This window comes from Zootoca vivipara, chromosome 13 (assembly GCF_965207765.1).
Source record: "Zootoca vivipara chromosome 13, rZooViv2.hap1.1, whole genome shotgun sequence".
Classification (NCBI taxonomy): Eukaryota; Metazoa; Chordata; class Lepidosauria; order Squamata; family Lacertidae; genus Zootoca; species Zootoca vivipara.
The window spans coordinates 28,099,887-28,120,625 of NC_142596.1; the positions used below are offsets into that span (position 1 = coordinate 28,099,887).

Genomic DNA, 20,739 nt, shown 5'->3' on the forward strand with positions numbered 1-20,739 from the left:
CTGGAGCAGCGAGGTTGGAAGCCGAACTCCAGCTGCGCCCTGAAGAGGCTTGGACACCGCTCCGACACTGCCCTGCAAGCGCAGCACAGGCCGGCCCGAGAAACCAAGACCCACAACGGCAGCTTTGTTAGAAAGGAGACGTTTATTTCATGCACTTTACAAGGAGCGAGTGTAACGAAACTTTTCTTTAAAACATCCACACATATCAGTAATATATTTGTTCCAGAAGTGACACATCCACCTGAAAACGAACTAGAGATACCTCGAAAGGGATTCCTCTAAGAAATCTTTCATTTTGTTCTGCTCACAGCCAGGCCAAAAGTACAGAGGTGGGGAAGGGTGCAATGCCAGGTGTCAAATTGCTGCAAAAAGTACCGTACTCAAAGCTAAAGCGCTGGTGCAAAAAAGAACTATTGCTAATCCACTGTCTGGAAGATAAGATTGTACCACATTTTTTTTTAAAAAAAATGTAATTGCTTCCCCCACCCCGGCAGAAAGCAAACGGGTGGGTTGGGGGGAGGCACAGGGAGAGCCTAATTTCAAACCAGCCTCTCCTCATAAATGTTTTAAAGAGTCAACCTTTCCAGAGCACAGAGGAAGGCAGCATGATGATCTCACCTCTCCTGTTGGTTGGTCTACCTGGGAAGTTTTAATGTAGGAAGAACCCTCCTGGATCAGACCAAAAGCCAACCAAGTGCCCTTCCTAGGAAGCTCACTCATACTGCTGTATTCAAAGGCACAGGAGTGCCTCTGCTCATGGATGCTCTACACAGCCACCCTGACTAGTAGCAGCAATAATTCTATGTTTGTAGTTAAGTTTTAAAAAGTAAAGCATGCATCAAGTATTTGGATTTGCTTCCTGTCCAGGTGCACAGAAAATCTAGTCCTTTGTAAGCACAGTGAAAACGCTGCCTTTGATAAACTTTGCCCCAAACAATGACCTGTCTTCTACCCCATGGAAGGACAGAAAACACACTTTTCCACACATGACAATTCAGTTTTGTAAATGATGGAATGTTCACAAGCAAATACATCTTCATTAGGGCCCCACTGAGATGCAAGCAAATTTTCATTAACTTGCATTCAAGTTAGGCCAGCTCTTAACATTCCTACTGCATGACAATTACAGCCAGGTAGCCCTTTCAGCCCTCGTTTTTGGAGCAAGTTGTCACAAAGCTTGAGGCACCCATGTTTCCCTAAGTAAATGCATTACCAATGTCTTAAACGGCAGCTCTAAAGCAGGATTCAGAGATGGCCAAGATAGTGAAAGAGCACTGAATAAGCAAGGAACCACTTCAGGGCTTGTTTCAAATCCATTTTGTTTGCAAGCAGGTAAAGTAGCCCAGGCTGTAGCCCCTTTACTGTCATAAATGCAGCTGTGAAAAATATCTCAGTTCAGCAACAGCACTAAAAATGGAATTTGAAGGAAGGTCCAAGTAGAAGACAAAGAACTTGGGTTACAGCCTTGCAAAGGAACTCAATTTCTCCTCGAATTCAGGTAACACAACCCTATTCAGGTGTTAACTGACATGCAGGGAACTATTGGTTTTAAGCCAGAGGGAGTTCATGCATCTCTTTCTAATGCCATACCAGTCCTACCCTCTGATGGTGACTGAATTTGGCTGCCTTGCAAGGGAACCCCTACACACAAGTAGCAATTGCACAGAATGCCTGATGGCGTGGATGTCCAATGTGTGAGCATAGTTCAGCCCTAGTCCTATATCAGTAAGCAAGATAATTTGCTCCAGAGACCAGCATACTAGTAGAAAGAACCTTGCAATGAAACACATGCAACAGCTGCCACTCCTGGGGTAGGAGAGCATGTGCATGTTTGGCAACACTCAACTTTGTTAAGTGGCAGCTCTGACAGTGAGAAAAGAGAATTCTCTTTCCCACCCTCTACAAGGACACAGCAGACCTCAGGCAGATCTCTCCTCTTGCGACAAAAGCAATTTCCTCTACTCATTCTACCCACCTTTTACAAAAATATGTGAGAGTCAGGGAATGACAGCATCTGGGTGTCAGGCCATGGCTGTATGTGTGCCTCTAAGCTTATCTTTCTTGCAGTGGGAAGTGTCTGAGATGGGGTATGTTTTTCCAGACTGAATGACAGCTTATGGCAGCAAGGGATGGGACAGACAAGACAGAAATGAACACAGATGTACCTGAAGCATCTATTTCTTTTGTTGTCTGGTATCATTGCAGGTTTTCTTGCGCCTTGAGAGTCAATGATCCCTTCAGGGGGCAGGCCTTCAAGACCCTTCTTTACACGAGAAACTTCACATTTGCTATCCCACCCTCCTTTTTAAATAAATAATTGACAATTCTATTCAAAAACTGAGTAAAATGTAGGCAAAGCTGAGGCTAAACTACAGCTGAGCAGTGCAACAAAAGTTGTCGGTGTCCACTTTAGTATTTCAGAGTCCAGAGACAGGAGGGCCCCATCATAGCTGCCAAGTTTTCCCTTTTCTCGCGAGGAAGCCTATTCAGCATAAGGGAAAATCCCTTTAAAAAAGGGATAACTTGGCAGCTATGGGCCCCATAGGCAATGGGAACATGTGTCTTTTTAAGCTGCTGAAATCTATTCAGTTCTCCAAGAGGGGGATGTAATTTGCATAATGCATAGAGACACTAACACACTGAAGTGAGGAAAGTAGCAAGTGGCTGAAAGGAGCACCTGTTCTCTCCCCTTAAATAACGTGAACAAAGAAGCAGAAGGCACCTGGGTAGCCCTTTACCCGCTGTCCTCTACACTTCATGGTATAGGGTTTTTGGTACAATATAAAATTTGTACCAAAGAAACTGATTTTCTGCAGTGCCAATTTAAATACTTTTCCTAATTTTTCAAAGATACCTGGCTTCCAAGTTTCAGGAGCCTACAGACAAGTAACTAAGGGAAAAGGAGAGAATAAAAGGCCTGAGGTGGCAGTTCTGGGAGACAGAAGCAGAGCCACAAAGGATAGGAAAGCCTAGTCTGGCACCCACTTGCTTTCTGAGCTCTCCTCACACTGCCTACATTACCCATCACGAGGGCAAGAGACCTGTATTTTTTCTTATGCCAACAATAGAAGCCGAGGTTCTCAACATGCTAAGTTTTATACCACGGACCACATTCCACAATCATGAAGAATACAAAAAGATTCCACACTTGCAAGGTTAAATCCTAGGATGCAACTTAAATTTCATACTATTCAACATGCTAAAACTTTTTCTGCGTTCAGTAAGAAGCCAAACCAATGCAGAGAGTAAACCTTGCCTGCAGCCAAAATCAACACCCTGACAGGCGCTGGCTTCAGCCCCTTCCAAAGTGTCTCCTGACGCTTTCTGGCTTTAAAGTCAGAGGGGGAACAGGAGGAACATCAAAAATCCCCTCCTCCAAGGACATAAGGGGACAGTGGCAGCAAGGTGGGAAATCCCACCCCAAAGCAGCAAACGCGTTCACTGGCCACTTGATGGACAGAGTGGCTGCTTCTGTGCTCCACCTCCCTCCACTCACCATGTTTTGCTGCTGCCCCCTCTCAAGCCTGAAATTTGTGTCAGTCAAATCCTTTGCTACTTGCAGCAAAAACATTCAAAGGCAGTTTCTGGACAGGCATGTGCACCACCTTTGAGGAAAGGCTGTTTGGAGATGGAGGCCTTTCAAGTCAATTACTCAGGCTGCCCTGGCAGAATGCGTCACAGTAATGGTGGGGCCTGAAGGAGAACAAGGCCTGTTTAGCCGATTCAAGAGCCATCTTTGCATCTGCATATATGTGTGCATGCATGCAGACACACCCGCAATAACATTTCTTTCTACGTACACGAAATGTGATCTCTTAGCACATTGGCGTTCGCTTTACGGTAATCAAACACAGATGCCTAAAAAAGTATAAAAGTAGAAACATTTCACCCTTCAGAAGAATTACATTTTAGTAAATTCATTTCAATGCTAACATCTTAAAAAAGACAAACAGATTACTCAATGTTGAGGAGGCCCTTGCAACTTTCTGTGCAGACCAGTCTCCATGGCAAAAGACAAATGGCCCACTTGCTGATCTACTGGGCAGAAAAGGTTTGCCGAAAATGAGATCAAAAATGCAGGCAGACAAGGGATGCTCAGGATTGTGAGGACTCCACACATCTGAATGGAAAAGGAAGGGGTGTGTATACACACAGCTTCTGTGAGTTGCTTAATGAAAGTTAAAATATAGGTAGCATGTTAAGAGAGCCTCAGACAAGCAAGGGCTCCTCTCTGTAGCAGAGAGATCTGTATATACTCCTTTAAACCTATTTTCAAAAGACATGCTAATGGTTTCATTTAAACACAGTACACTAAAAAGCTCCAGTTGTTTCTTCACATTTACCACAAGCCTCTCTTAATGAAACCACAAGTGTTATTGACAGTACTTGCCAAACATCGGAAGAAACTGCATAGATAAGATAATGTAGAAATGACTGTAAACATCTGTTAAAGAATCACAATAATTCCTGCCTTCAGCTGCACAAGCTCTGATGCTTTTGAGCACAGAGATTCTCATTCCCAGCCTTCATGATGGAGCACCCATGAAGACTCAACCCCCATGTCTACCTTCAGTGCTGTGAGTCCACAGGGGTAGCAATACTTGCAGGCATTTCTAAAAACAAAGAATGCAACTTTGGTGTGTGTGAGTTTTCGTGTGTGCACACATGTGTGCAAGGCAAGGTATTTGCCATATTATTTTTGTTTAATTGGGGCTTCAATCCTAAAGTGTAGCTAAAATTGGAGGTTAACCTTTGCAGGAGCAAGTTACCTGGAGAGGAAGGCTGTCCCTAGAGATGTGGGCAAAATAAGACCACCTTCCCAAGAAGAGAATACCCTCTGGGTACTGAAGCAAGCAGGGTCGGGAGGGGTAAGAAGATGCACCCCTCCCTTAGACTGGGCTAGTGCATTCTTACAATAGATCCCCAAGGAATGTACAGCAGCCGCCACAGTCAACTGGAGCTGCTTAAGGATGTCTGCCCACATGTGGGCTGTGATTTATTCATAGCACCAAGTATGTTGACCTTGAACTGCCTACAATGATTAAAACCCAAATCGTTTCCCTACAATCAGCAAAGCATTGCTATATCTCTTCGGAAGGAAAGCATAGAGTGAAGTCAAATCTTCTTTCCATGGGATTAAGATCAGCACAACCGGGCACCAGAGCCAACACAACCCCTCTTGCTGCCGAAGGCAGGCATCTGCAAGCAGCCGGCTCCAGCTGCAGCACCACCTTCAGGGTTCAAAATCCAGAACTACAGAAATGGTCTGAACAAGCGACATCCTCTTGGTGCCAAGGCTCTTCGTGTGGCGATGCAAAGGAAAACTTGTCAGCATTCAATACTGGGGCACAGTTACATCCTTGAACCTCGCTCCTGCAAGATCTGGAAGGAAACAAACAAAAAGTGGTGAGATTCTGCATGGCAAGATTCTCCAGCAAGACTCACACAGTGGAAAGACTTCGGCATTCTTGGAATTAGTACTTTCTTGAAGACAAAACCTTAAAACAGGCAAACAATTTTGTTCTCTGATGCAAGACATCTTGGCACATGATGGTGAACTAGCCAGTCAGCTGCTACTCAAAACATAGGAAGTTAATTAAGGGAACTGCCAACAGGCCAGACTCACCCATTCCCCACAAAACTAGCTAGGTTGTACAGCTAGGCCAGTGTATGTGAGTGGTCCAGCTCCCAGTTTGAAAAGAACAGTTGTGGATTAAAAAATGGACCATTTATGCGACCAACAGATCATTTTGCTGATTATGTTCTCACTAAGTGTTAGTGGTAAGAAGTGTTTGAGAGTAGAATGGACTCCCTCGGAAGGTGTAGGCTCTTCTTCCTTGGAGGTTTTCAAGCAGAGGGTTGGATGGCCATCTGTCAGGGATTCTTCAGCTGTGATTCCTGCATTGCAGGGAGTTGGACTAAATGACCCTTGGAGATCCATTTCCAGCTCTACAATTCTATGACTCTATAGCATTTATTAGTATGACGTTTGCAATCTTTAAGTAGGGGTGCAGCTACTGGAAATCCCCCTCCCCGTCAAAATTTAATTCAAGTGAACAATGGTTGTAGATCACAACCTGAGGCTGCAGAACCATGCCTGCCTGGGTTCTTTGCTCCAGTTTTGATGCCCTCCCTTTGGTGCTTATTTTATTGTTTTTCAAGCAATGAGGATGTCTTCAGTAGCAAGTGTGCTAGATTTAAATTTTCTAATACAGTGCAGCCTGTCTGCCTTTTCCAAAGAAAGATGTACAAATACCCCACTTTCCGGGGTGTTCAGTCATCAGTGCCTTAGTTTGTGTATATACAATATTGAAGGACTATGCACTTTAATTGGGAGGGGGCATACGTCACTCTTCTCTTTGAGGCAGAAATGTATAACACATTTTTAGACAATCATAAGGTTGTCTATCAGATTTTCAGCAATTGGGATCTAGTTAGTGAGATTTAATAATTCCATGGTATAACTTCACATTCTGAAGGAAAGATATGTAAATATTCTGGTTTCATAGATTTTTCTCGCAATTAAGTATCTTGCCCTGTATCAGGGTTGGAGAACCATTTTGGCTGTCTCCTCCCTGCCTGGAACCTGTGTGATGATGACATCAACTACCAGAAGAAACCACCATAACACTCCAAGTCACTTTGGAGACACCCTGGCCGAGAACAGGAAATAAAGGTGTTGCTGTAGCAGGCTGTGCACTCTGACACTTCACAGGTGGCCTCGGTTGCCCACAAGCTGCTGCCTTCCTCCTCACCTGGGGATGTGCACTACAGATCAGAGGTACTTTTCAGCCTTCAACTGAAGGACCTGGGAAGGGCACCCAAAGAGCCACATTCCAGGCCACTATTTGTGTTGCTTGAGGACGATGAGGACTAAGGAGAACTCAGTGGCTCTGCCAGAGAATCAAGGAGCCTCACTCCTTGGCTTCACCAAGCAAGGATAAGATAGTTCAAATAATAACATGAATCATCATTATTTTTAAAGACCCTTATCTGCTTAATAGCACTGGCATATTGGGAACCCAAAACATCTCAAGGCAAAATACCCCTTGTAGCCAACACAGTGTGTGTTGATGTTTCAGCACTGCGTCATCTGGCCAGCAACACCTGCAGTTTCCACTATGCCTCTTCCTCACCCAAAGAATTCCCAGGGACCTTCTCTGTAATATCCTCACCTGTCACCTGTTTCTCCTCTTTGCATCAGCACTGATGAAAATGGATAGTGTTGGCCTTGAACAGGGACAAATCCCCACTCAGGGCAAGCAGGGGAAAACACACCATGCCTTGCTTTTACTAGATTGTCCCTGGGGAAATAAGGGTCAACAACACATCAGGTCCATTAAAAACAACTCAGGACCTTGGCTGTGGAATCCACTAGGTAGCTCAAGGCCAGGCCCTCACACAGTAATGCAGGACTTTATATACTTGGAGGAAGGGCACACTACGGGTGAAGCACAGGGAATTTCCAGCCCATCCCAGTGCTGCTTTCTGGTACAGCCACCATTAGAAAAGTTCACACCTCCTGACTCAGACTCCTGGCACCCTTCTCCCCATCACTTTCTCCTTTCATCATGGCAAAACAGCGAAGATGTACACACTTGTAGTCTGCTCACTCAGCAAAAGAACCAGACCAACTTTCTACTACGGCTCTGGCAGCCGTGGTGACAATCCTTCTGCTCCTTTTGAATTGTTAGGCCAGTCTTGAGGCTGGCCTGCAAACATGAGGCTGTTCCCTCAAGAAAGCAAAGAACCGAGATTATTTTTGAGCAGGAGACTCCTCTTGGAATGAACCTGCTGGATCTGGTCCACTATCCTGTTATCACAGTGGTCAACCACTGTGAAGCTCACAAGCAGAACATCGGTGCAAAAGGTGCACCCTCTGCCCACTTACGCTCCCAACTGCCTCCAATACTGGATATGGGCCTCATAGCTATCTACAGTCTCCTCCTCCTCCATAAATCTGTCCAATCCTCTTTCAAAGCCATCATCTTGCGGGATTGTGCACTGTGTTAGGAAGCACTTCCTTTTCTCTATCCCAAATCTTCCAGCATGTAGCTTCCTTGATCACCCCTCTGAATTCTAGTATTATGAGGGAGAAAGAAACTCTATCCACTTTCTCCACAGACACAGAGTTCTTTCCAATTTGTTTACCCTGCTCTCATAGCAGATGTGAAGTCTGCACCCAAACTCAAAGAGAAAGCAATTGTAGACATCGGAATGAAGACTATGTTTCAAGAATTCCTGAAGGCGTACTAATAAAAAAAAGAAAAGAGCAAGCAACCCAAAGTCTGTGGTCATCATAGGAAGGCGACTGCAACATGGCTCAGACCTTTTGGCCCCTGTCTTCCCCTGGTTTTCTAAGTGCAAAGCAGATGGGTTCCCTGGAGGAGTCTTGCTTTCCTCCCTGTGAGAAGAGCCACAAAAAGACATTTCCTCTGAAGAGGACCAACAGCAGCAGGAAGTAAAGGAGCCAACACACAAGTGGACCACTAGGCAGTCTAGGGGCCTACAGCTACCTGGCAACGGGGTCAAGGCAGCAACTACAAACACAAAACAAGATGCACCAGTGGGAGAGGCCAGAGGGAGGACAGGCAGGTGGGTGAAGTCCTAGTGCTCACCATGGCATTCACACTTAATCTGAGTCATTCATATCGTAATCCGTCTCTTCGTCTTCACTCTGAGTTTCATGAAGCAAGTGCAAAGAGCAGGAAGGAAAGGAAAAGAAAAGAGTGCAAAGTGAGTAAAGTACAAACGTCCCCAGGCTGCCTGAGAGAGGATTCAAGGCTTCTGCTTGGTGATCTTTGGACAACTGTCCCATTCACTTCAACAGCTGCCCTACACAAGGAGATCCAGGAAAGAGATCTGGAAAAGTCTGGCCTAGATTTGTCTTAGCAAGAGATGTCTGTCCAAGCCAGCCCCTGAATTGTGAAGGGTGACCCAGAAGAGTCTTCTGCGAGTTGATCATAGAAGCAATCCAACAGTGCAAGCCAGCCAGCCAATCCCTGGAACAGCTGCTACAACACAAGGAAAAAGCCACCACAGTTGTAAAGAGGTCGAACCACCACTGAAAACATCTGTCAAGCTGCCAAGCAACAGCAAAACACCCATATCCAGTCAAGAACCCTCTGGCACAGCAAGGGACATGGCGCAGAGGGCTGCAATAGGTGGGTGTGCTGAAAACCAAGTGCCTCACCTTGCACTTGGCTAGAGTAAGTCACTGGTTACCATCCCATAGGTTTCACATCCAGAAGAGGCAAACAGTTTATGGTTAAATCCCACCTTTTGGTGGCTAAGCATTACTAGCCTGGAAACACTGGAAATTGAACTTTCGTCCACAGACAGGAAACAGCATTTCTAATTTATGTGCTTTCATGTGAAAGCAGTTTAGTAACTTTCAGGGTGTCTGGCTCAGATGCTGTAATTCCATATTCCCTCTTCCTTTTGTCTAACTCCCCCCAACCAACCTTTTATGGTTAATCAAGATTTAATTGGGCATGGGAGCCCAAGTTGTTTTTTTGTTGATATATTTAAAAGCAAACTCTTAAGAATGTGCATAAGAGGCACCTCTCTCTTCAAAAGAACTCAATAGAGATGCCTGTCCCTTTGCCCTGTGTCCCAGCCACCATCACCCCACCCCCATATAGCCTTTCCTGATAAACATCCAAACAGTTTCTTAGCTGGTTAGCGGATGCTCTTGAGGGTGTGAGCGTCTTGTTGAACTATGACTGGCCATTAGGGAAGATGCAAGAAGCTGAGCTTCGTGTCTGCGGGCTCTGCCCTGCACCTTTACCAATTCACCCAACTCCAACATCATCTTCCTCCTTCTCAACAGGCATGAATCCCAGCATAGCCACTTCTCTCTAGCATGCAAATGCCACACAATGCAAGAGTGCCAGATGAACACAAAAAAACCTTGCCTTCTATCTGTGCCCTCTTTATTAATTCAGGAGTTCATGCAAGGATCTTGAAGCTTAGATCTTTCTGAACATCACTATAGCCTCCAGCACATCATTTGCACCTTCAGAAACAATCACTCTACAATCTGGCTGTCTGTTTGCAAAGCCAAAGGCCAAGGGAAAGCAAAAGGTAGAGAGTGAAATAGGACAGTGAGACAGAAATCACACATTTGCTTCTAAGCTGCCTGGCACACTGTTTGCCAGCTTCTTGAACAGCAGCAGCAGCAACTTCATTTAAAAAGGTGCAGATGGGTGGAAGATGAAGGGCCCAGCGCAAGGGGCAGGGTAGAGAGGATCTCCCAGAGAGGGAGGCTGGGGGAAGAGGGGGAAGCTCCCAGGTAAGAGCTGGGAGGGTTCACCCTTCTGTGTGTGGAATAAAGGTTAAGATATAATTGTGATAGAGAACCTTGTTTTTCTTCTTCTCTTCTTTTTCTACTTCTTTATTGTCTTCTTTTGTGTGCCTATTTCTCTTCTTTTGATTAGTTTGACTTTCATTGTATTTTATGTTGAAAACTCAATGAAAAATGTGCAGAGAGGGCTGGCATTAACTTATGCCCATGGCACAACTGTGTTAATTAACAATTATGCAAGGATGGTGTATGACACCAGAACCTTGGTTCATCTCAGTCGACTGTAGCCTGGCATAGGCCTGATGCATCTTGGGACATATGCCCCTTTGCCTTTCTCTCCCCCATCCTCTAGAATTCTGACTCTTTTGTCTCCACTGAATGCCACATGACATGAACGCAGGCATCCTGATTTTAACCGCAGCAGAGCAGCCAGACAATAACATTGGCAACCAAGGGCAGGGCCTCTAATTATAGTCCTGTCGGCAGAGTGCTTTCTCAGGCCAGAGGGAAATTTCTTGCCATGATTTATGGAAAAGCTAGGAGTAGATCAAGGGACTGTTTAACTCAGGGGGGCTAAGACAGCCAGAATTGGGCTCCACGTTGGCCCCAGACAGGAGATATTAGCCACACACCAGACTCTCACCACTCCTCGAAAGTAATAATATCATTGACACTATTGATCAAGTTTCAGTAGCAAGTCTTTGAATTGTGTAGGTGGGGGGAATTCCTCAGAGCTCCACTTTGCCTCTTTCACCTTGCACTCACAAGGAAAGCTTTTGCTGGATTTAAGGCCATGAAACTTTGGGTACCTCAAGTTGGAAACTGGAGAGAAAGAGAACTCCGAAGTCATGGGATATCCTACCTTTCCTTCTCCCAACACAGGGCATCTTACATTCTCCAGCTTAAGAGTTATGGGTGTGTTGGAATTATAATCAAAAGCACCTGCAAGTCTACATACCATATTGGCCCAAATATAAGCTGCCTCCAAATATAAGCCGCAACTTTAAAATTGGAAGGGGGGAAATAAAAAATGCTTGAATTTAAGCCGCTCTAATCCTTGCTGCTTCTGGCTGCATACTGGGCAGGGGGGAGCTGTGCTGCATTGCCGGCGGCCTTTCCCCTTCCTCGTTCTCTCCCTTCCTGGCCTTGGGGGAGAGGACGGGGAACTACGTGCAGGGCAGGCACTGCTTCGGTGCACTCCTGCTGCCGTCTGCACCACACTCCTGGCTGCATACCATAAGGTCACGAATATAAGCCACACTTTACACGGTCGGAATTTGGGGGGAAAGTGTGGCTTATATTCAGGCCAACAAGGTATGCCTGTGTTGGCAGACATAAAGTAGCCTTGACACTGCAATGTGATTTATATGCCTTTATTTTTTGGTTGCAACAAATGAAGGTTTCCGTGTTGGTGGGTTCCGTGTCTGTGTTTTTTGGGTTGCACCCACATGCAGGCACACCTAGAATAGCACCTGCCATTTTCCAGAAAAAGGTTTTGCTGCTGTCTGGGAGTTGGGTGTTTGGGGATTAGACATCCATAACCACTAGAGATTCCTTTTGCATGGGGCAGGGTGTCTTCATACAGCACCAGCAATGAAATGGACAGAAGCCTGAAATGGTTTATGCAGGCACCTCTATCAAACCCAAGGCTTGTTTACTGTCTTGTTGGAGGTGTGATGTTGAAGCTTCCTTTTTCCACAACTGCTCAGTGTGCTTGTGTGTGTCTTGTGCATGGACACCTGAGACAGGGTGGGCAGAGGATACCCAAGCAAGCTGCTTTCTTAGTAGCAACTGGCAAACAACCTTTGAGGGTAAAGGAAGGCATCAGCTGGGCCTTGCTCCACCCTGAAGATGACTCACCTTTGCCTTTTCGCTGGGCTCACTGGCCGTGCCATAAGGGGTGTTGTGCAGCTCCTTGGAAACAACACAAAGGAATTCGGCCTGGTCTTCATTCCCATAGTTATAGGAAGATCCAATGCTGACTAGCTGGAGGTGGGAAAGAGAGACAACTGAGGGTGACTGTTCTTGTGCTTCAGACAGAACTTAATAAGGGATTACAACCAAAGCTCTGACAGTCAACATTCTAGGCTATTAAATAAAGGTGGAGCTCTCTCCTTCCTGTTCCCACAAGGGGCATCTAGCATTAAGAGTGGCCCCTGTCCCTTCCTATAATTCATGCTCAGGCAGAAGAGTGTGGCAATGTGAAGATAGGAGGCTTCAGTGTTTCACATGGAGTGTAAGCAGTCCTGACCACACAGAGCTTTGACTGTGTAAACACACAGCTACGAAACTCCTAGAATGTTGCACAGAAGGAAGACTGCAGGCCTAGAGCCATCCACAATGGATGTACAAAATACAGGCCCAGAGACAGAGTTGTGGGGAATCCACACTCTTCTTTGCTCTTAGAGAGCTAGTGCCTGTTGAGGGACAGTTCTGACCCAAAAAGATTTTTCTTGATTCCTTCTTCTGCTCTCCAAATCTTCATTAACTGAGAATCTTCCACCACAGAGAGCTGCGGTGCTTGTACAAACAAATACCCGTGATCCAATCAGTACTGCAATACTGATGGCAGGATCTGAAGCACTAGCCCTGACATGGCATCTTGGTGGACAAACATCACTACACGGCTACAGTTTGGAGCAAGCATCCCCAAACTGCGGCCCTCCAGGTGTTTTGGCCTACAACTCCCATGATCCCTAGCTAACAGGACCAGTGGTCAGGGATGATGGGAATTGTAGTCCAAAACATCTGGAGGGCCGAAGTTTGGGGATGCCTGGTTTAGAGCCTAGTTAGGAGAATTTCTAATTTTCCAACCAGAGCAGCACACACACACACAAACAGGTAACAGTGTTCATATCACCACCAGAGTTAATTCCAGAGGACTATGCTTCCAAGAGCTCTCTATATAAAAAGTGGAGCAAAAGGATCCTTGCCTTGAAACGGCTACCTGGCACAGTGCTGGAAGAATGAAGTGCTTGGTGCCTGCTGTGTGATTTAACATGGAAATGCCAAGAACTAAGAGGCTGAGAGTATAAGCTGCAAATCAAGCATCTCCTAAGGCACAAGCTCAGTGGCATATCCAAAGGCTTATTCCCAGTAGGGAAATAATGATATTGTCCTTCTTTACAGAGTTACTTTAAGAAACAACTAGCATTAATATGTGACACACTTTAAGCAATCCGGCAAACTGCAGTAAAAGTACAAGATAATAATATTATTTGTCTGAGTTTCCTGACCATTCCAGGACCCAGGCCCACAACACCCAGAATTATTCCAACTCTCACACTCCTCTCACCTGCTTTTTTGTTTGTTTGTATGGTCCTTGAAAGCTTGAACAGTTTGCTTCCTGTTCTCTTACCTGCTCAAATTTCCAGCCATCAGACATGGTGGAGACCATCTGAGTCAACTCCTCTTCCTGGCACTGCAGCACCCTGTAAACGTGCTTGACTGGCACCTTTGGTGAAAAACACAGAGAGACATTCATGAAATATGAATGGCCACTGGTTTCAACCATCATGTCTTCCAAATGAGCCCCTTCCCCGTTACCACTGAGCTCCAGAGTGCAAAAAAGCCCCTTGCCTCAGCCTCTGAGGCCTGCCCAGCCGGCAGTGAGATCTCTCTGCTGCCCTCCTCCCCTTGGCATTGCCACAAGCACAAACATTTCACTCATGAAAGGAAAAAGGGCATCTGATATCACCAGAAGCCACTTCTCATAATTCCCTCAGTTTGGGCACCAAACACAACCACACATTCTGAAATGAAGTCAAGCCAAGGCTATCTCAAAAAGAAATCTTTTTTAAAAAAACTAGCAGGTCCTACCTGTGAGATTTTGCTGTCTCGTTCCCTTATTTTGTCCTTTACAAGTTTGATTAAGGATGTGATGTTGTAGAATTCAGCTTCTTCAAGCACACCTGATTGGAGGGGAACACAAAGTCAAAAGAGGGCCTCATAAAACTCCAGCTGCTTGTGAGAAAGTCTGTGTCACCAACAGGCCCTGGGAGGCACTGCATGGCCAAGTGGCAGACTGTCCCTCTGAAGCGTTGCCCTGGTCAGGATGAGGCAAGGCCTCTGCTCCAAGACCAAAGCAGAAAGAGAAAGCCCAGGAGGGAGGAGATTGTTCCAGGTAGGTCATGCACCAGCCAACAACCTCCCCAAACACAGTGACCTCACAGCACTTCAGGTGCCAGAACCTGATTTCTAAAGGTCTCAAGATCTGAAGGCCACTGCAAGTTGCAGAGCAATGCTACAAACTAGCCCAGCCCAAACAGGCTGCCATGCTTTGCATATGTGGGACCAATTACACCCAAAGTGATTTTTCACAGCTGTGATCAAACATTAAAGCAGTTTTCCTAAACAGCAAAACATACCTTCCTCTGCGAGGTCTTTATTGATAACCAGTTTCCCGTGTCGGAGATAATTCAACACCGGTCCAAAGTAGGTTGGATCTCTGTCTATTAAGTAGGCACCTGTTTCATCCTAATTAAAATATGTATGTTACTTATTTATATAGAAATTGTCTTATCACACTTAAGCCATCCTATTCCCAAATCAGCCAACTAAATTAAAATACCAGATTAAATTAGTGTGAGACCCACAGAGATCCTGACATTCCAACCCTGACATCCCCTCATCCATGTCATAAATCAGAAGCTTCCACCATGGATTCAGTGCACAGCATTAATGAATAATCAGAACTTCAGTTTGGAGGTCTTAATTGTGAAACAGAGCTACTACTCAGCTAGTTTCTCATCTGTAATCAATTACCGCAAGATTTTGTGAAAATTAATAATTTGGCTCAAATGACAATCTATATTAATGTGGGGTAAGAAAAGCTTAATAACATTTATCCAAATGAAAACAATCCATTTCATTCAACCAGTAGTTATGGTCTTTATACTGAAAATAATAAACCTAAAATTGCAACCAAAGCAATAAAGCCCTCAAATCTCCGGGTTAGATTCCAGGCTTAGAAATGTAATGAATGGTTCCTACAGTTCATAAAATGCACACTGACTGAGTTGAGGTATCCACTGCAGGAAGAGGGCTTTCTCCAATTCCCCCTGCAGACCCCAGCAATCTCCCCTACCCAAAGGTTCTGGTGGGTCCCTCAACCATCTGGAGCAGATTTTTGGAAGGCAAAAGGAACCGAACAGGAAATCAGCAAAAAATCTCCTCCTCCTGTCAAGAAGAGTGGCTGTTTAATAAAACATCAAAGGGGCTTAAAAGGTATTTTGTTACACATCTGAACAGATATATGATTTTGTAGAAGGTTGCCAGAGCCCTCTGAATTTACATTATTTTTATGAGCTGAACACAAAAATTCACCATCCAAAGCTCACAGCATTTTCCTGAACAACAATTTTGTTATTGTGCTTTCTCATAGGAGTGGTTCCAATTATTAAAATTGCCCTGATATCATTTGTTTTTATTACACTGGCTTCAATATTTGCAATTTATAATATTTAGAGGGGGGAAATGAGTTGGTGGGGGCATGGCAGAAGTGTATAAAATTATGCATGGTGTACACAGAAACCTCTCCCTCAAGACTCAGGGCCACACAACAGGTTGAACTTTTGAAGATTTAGGACAGACAAAACGAAGGACATTTCATTCATTTTTCCTTGATATAGAAATATGGATGCTGTGACAGTAATAATAAATAATAGTGAAAATGCAAAAACAACACTAAAATAAAGGAAATCACAAGAACTGAATTTCCACTAGGATTTTTAAAAAAGAATAAAGGAAGGACTTCTTCACATAGCAACTACAGAATTTACTCCTGCAAGAAGTAGTGATGCCCACCAACCTGAACAGCTTTTTAAAAGGATTGGACAAATTTATGGAAGATACGGCTACCAATGGCTACTAGCCACAATGGCTATGCTCCACCTCCACTGTCAGAGGTGTTATGTCTCTGAAGCTCAGTTGGAGAGAAACCCAAAAGGGAGAGTGCTACTGCTGCTGTGTTCAGGTCATGCTTGTGGCCTATTCATTCGAGCACCTGGTGAGCCCAGGGTGCTGGACCACGATGGGCTCTTCCTATGTATTGTATGCTACTGCTTCTACGGAAACCACATTGAGAGTTTTTTACTCTGAAATGAGGAATCCAACAATAAATAAATATGGTGGCAGAATGCACTACAAAGATCATGGATCCAGTGTTTTGTGACATTACCATACTGCAAAAACCTAGATTCTAGGTATGGTTCTTCTTGATTCTTAGAAAGCAGGTCACAAAAATCTACCAGATGCTCACAACCTGCATCCATCCCCACTGTTTGCATTGAAAAACATAATATTCACTATCTTTCGCTTCTGCAGGGGCTAGAATGGTAGTTCTCAGGAAAAGAAGCTCAGCATTTTTTAAATAGAGAAACTCAAAATCCACTGCATAATCACAGTCCACATCTAATACCATGACAGTTAACTGATATCTTATTTTAATTTTGGGGTTTTTTGATTGTATAGTTGTATAGTTTTATGCATTATTGTAAACTTTGATTTTTTTTAATGAAATAGCAGTATATAAGTATTCTTTTTATCCCATAGGAATATAGAGAAACATCAGACACATTTTTACATGAAAATGCCCCAAATTCACTATCAAAAGACAATGAACATTATAAAATTGTAAAACTAGTAATATGTGATGCTTGTGGCGCAAAACCAACAACAACTGGGAATGAAGAAGCACTGATCTTCATACATCATCTTTTTTTTTAAGAAATAGAACCCTTGACCACCTTTGTCTGATCATTATAGTTCACACCTCTGTTTACTCACCACAAAAATCAGCTTCTTGTTGCTGTACACAGCCCATTTCTGATGGCCAGATCATGACAGATCCATGTAATGATTAAATGTAAACTCCAATCCCACTCTGGACATTAATGGATCAACAATTCAGTGTCTGTTCTGGTACTTCCAGGACATAACATACAATATTTGTAGCATGATGCTACAAGGTCTCTTGCATTCTTGTTGCACACTTCAGGCCAATAATTTTTTTGGTGCTCTCAGTCCATGCTGTGAAAATCCACACTGAAGGATCCAGGTCCTGTTGCATTTATTGGTATCTTACAATAAATATACAGCCTACTTGTGGATGGATGGGCTTTGAGGATGCTAATTATCTCTCTAAGTATGCAACAACTGCATTGCAAAACTCACAATTCTGGTGAGTCTTTGCACCACTAGCAAAAACATGAAACCTGGAAATGGCTTTTCTTGGATCTGAATGAGTTTTACTGTGGGTCTAATTTTTGGCACCATGATGAACTGTGATTTTTATGGAGAAGCCCATGGACAAAGATAGGCATTGATTTGATAGTGGATTTGAGGCACCTTCATGTAAAAACCATGGATCCATGAGAATCTATCCAGCTCCCCCCCCCCACTTCATTAGGCTTGCCACAGTTCCAAAGTTAGGAAGCAGAGTTTGGCACAGAGGTGTACAATGTGCAGTCCAGCAGCACTGGATTTTACTGACCCCATGATTTAAGAGCACAATCAAGAGCACAGCTCTATTCTTATCAGAAAACAAGTCTGAGTAGACTCTAATCTTGCACTGCTGAGCTTACTCAACTGATCTAATAAATATTTGCTCCATAAGGATCTGATTACTATTATGCTTGTGGTTGTGTGGCTAGAATTAGCCAAGCAATGGAAAATACTACAGTGGGGAGGAAACTGTAGAAATAGCTTACTGTATCTGAGAAACTGACATACTGGGGTAATAGTCATACTGACACGACAAATTGTTTTTTTGCTTGGCAGTACTTATGCTACCGGTAATAGGAGCAACCTGAAAGGTGGACTCTCTCCCCCTGCTACAATTGTCTGATGAGCAAATACTGTATGGCAAGACATACTGGGAGACAGCTGTTTTGACAGTCTGATTTTCTTCGTGTATGCCCACTGTTTATGAAAGTAGCTACTCTACTTTTTCAATGAATATTTAAAAAGTTAAGTAAGAACCAGCATCGACAAACAACATGATCTAGGCAAGTTCAGACTTGCCCTCTGAGGCAATACACAAGGGGGGTTGGGTTATCAGCAACAAAAGGGCAAGGAGAGGTAGCTCACTTGAGTCATTAAAAGCAAGCTTAAGCTATGTGCCAACTGAGTCTTTTAGGACTGGAGTGCAATCTGACCACTGCCAAGGCACAATTAACTAAGCAGCCTGGGGCACTATGAAGACTGTAAGCTTTTATGGACTAGTGTCTACCTCATCAGATACATTGCATGCCACTGCTAGATAGGTGTAGAGAAAGAAATACAAACAGTGAGATCATATGGAAATGAAATGCAAAAAGTGATGTCACATTAGCATTAAAGCTTAAAATCCAACAGTTTCACAACCCCTTTGAAGTTTTCTTATTCAAGTCCAGGAGCAACCAACATGGTGCCTTCCAGTTGTTGCTGAACTACCACTCCCAGCTTCCCTGACCATTTGTCACGCGGGCCGGCACTGAAGCATGTCACAGTCCAACATAAGGAGGACACCAAGTTAGCTATTCCTGAGTTAGTCTGTCGGGAGCAGACTTCCTGCATGTTGCCTTCATCTATGAGTCCAACCAGAAGATAGAATAACAACTTTACTCCAGAGAAAAGGAGACAGCTCCTAGGAGCCAAGGTCTCCTTCGACCTCCCCAATAAAATATTGGGGGGGGGAGTTGATGGGCATTGCCATTCGAATGGTGTGTTACACTGCATCATGTGATCAATTATGAGGACTGGAGCTTACCTCCCCCCCAAAAAATATTTGATTCAAGTTGGCATCCCTGCCCCAGAGAAAAGGAACCTGTCTGGTGAAGAGAAGTCAAGGCCTGGAGATGCCCAGAGCCCAGGTATGCAGAGTCTAGAGCAGCCTTTGCTAATCTGGTGCTCTGCAGATGTTGCTGGACTCCAACCCCCATTAGCTCCTGCTGCCAGCCATGGATGATCGAAGTCACACCCCACCAGCATTTGGAGAATCATAGGTCCCCCCACCCCTGGGTAAAACAAGAGAACCTTCAGTCTACTAAAAGAAGACCGGAGACAAAGCTGTTTTGAACAAGCCTTTTAGAGTGACTCTCAAGAAATACAGTCTCTTTCCCAAAGCTGATTTTCTGCATCAACAGTAAGTTTGATGGCCCTCCTAGATTTAAAAGTGAAATAATACTACCATGTCTTGTTACTTCTGTTCTGCCTAAGAAATCTGTCTTTTGTCTAGGGTGTTAGAAACGTTAGGGTTATAAGTCAGGCTTTATTTTCTCAAATCATGAGGACATAATCCCAGGTGGGTCACCTGGTTCATGTAGCCCCTGGGATGGAGTTTGGCCTGTATCTCCAAGCTAGAACTGAAACCAACCAGCTGGCCACATCAACTATATTTAGGTTTGATTTTCCCTCATAAAACCTTGCTTTGTGTGTTAATATCTTGCTTGCTAGAGAGTTCTGATAAACTGAAAACGTCTCACACTTTAAAGACTTGTGGGCTTTGGTGGGGCCCAGCTCTTCAGTACTGGAGTCTCTCACTTGCAGTATGCCTAGGGACCAGCAGCATGCCCAGTGAGGCCCAGGTGGGCTTTGCACAGGCATAGGAAGGCTTCATTTTCTAGAAAGGGGGCTACCGCTGATGCTCCACTTCAGGCAGCAAGATTCTTTGAGCTGGCACTGAGATCTCCCTACAACCCCGTCGCTCCACACCCTCTGCTCAGTGTGGATCCCTCGTGAACTCGCAGTGCAACCCTATGCATGTTTCCTCGGAAGGAAGACCTACTGCGCTTAATGCATACTAATTACACATGCTCAACATTTAAAGTTGGCTGCCTAGATGCGGGAGAAAAGGCGGCCAACCACCCGGGTAACCGACCAGAAAGGAGCGACCACGGTTAACGACGGCGCCCTGACACAAGCGGCCTGAGTGGCTCTTTCTCACGCAGAGGCCCGGCACTCCGGAAGGAACCGTGGCAACAAAGCGGGGGCCCTCCAGCCTAGTGCCCGCGGTGGGGCGGCCAAGCTATGGGGTCCTCGCCCGGCTTGTCCCCGGAGCACCTGAAGAAGTCGGCGGCGGCGGCGGCGCCCCCTCACCTTGTCGGAGTCGAGGTCCGGGTCGGCCTGGCAGAGGCGGAAAAGGAAGCTTTTGGGGTCCCTGCATAGCGTCTGCCGGGTGGTGAGGAAGCAGGTACCTCCCACGTTCAGCCGGACCCATTTCCCGGGCACGCCGCCCGCGACGGGAGGGGCCGGGGGAGCGAGGCAGCCCCCGCACGACGACGACGAGGACGACGACGAAGGCGAAGAGAAGGACGACGACGACGAACTGGAGCTGCTGCTACAGCGCCGGCAGGAGGCGGAGGGAGCCCCGGACAGGCCAAGCCCTGCCGCCGGCACCACCGGCAGCTCACAGGAGCCCTCCGCCGCCATCCTGGCTGCGCGCCGGAAGGTCC

The 20,739-nt window shown here is 45.2% G+C and overlaps 1 protein-coding gene across 1 annotated transcript; it reads right to left on the reverse strand.

The window, feature by feature from the left end:
- Nucleotides 1-123: 123 nt before the first annotated feature.
- LOC118092662 (BTB/POZ domain-containing protein KCTD5) lies at nt 124-20,739 on the reverse strand. The gene is made up of 6 exons (XM_035131012.3): nt 20,384-20,739; nt 14,674-14,782; nt 14,126-14,217; nt 13,665-13,760; nt 12,167-12,292; nt 124-5,382 (listed from the first exon to the last, which is right to left on the reverse strand). Exons 1-6 carry the CDS (start codon nt 20,714-20,716, stop codon nt 5,353-5,355), a joined length of 786 nt encoding a protein of 261 aa, XP_034986903.1. The 5' UTR covers nt 20,717-20,739; the 3' UTR covers nt 124-5,352.

What these genes read in the sequence shown, in the direction of transcription:
- LOC118092662 (XM_035131012.3), bottom strand. Translation starts at nt 20,716, where the DNA reads ATGGCGGCGGAGGGCTCCTGTGAGCTGCCGGTGGTGCCGGCGGCAGGG. An exon ending in TAAAGACCTCGCAGAGGAAG is followed by an intron (nt 14,218 to 14,673) that starts GTATGTTTTGCT and finishes CCCTCCAATCAG; the next exon opens with GTGTGCTTGAAGAAGCTGAA. An exon ending in AGCCCAGCGAAAAGGCAAAG is followed by an intron (nt 5,383 to 12,166) that starts GTGAGTCATCTT and finishes GTTTCCTTCCAG; the next exon opens with ATCTTGCAGGAGCGAGGTTC.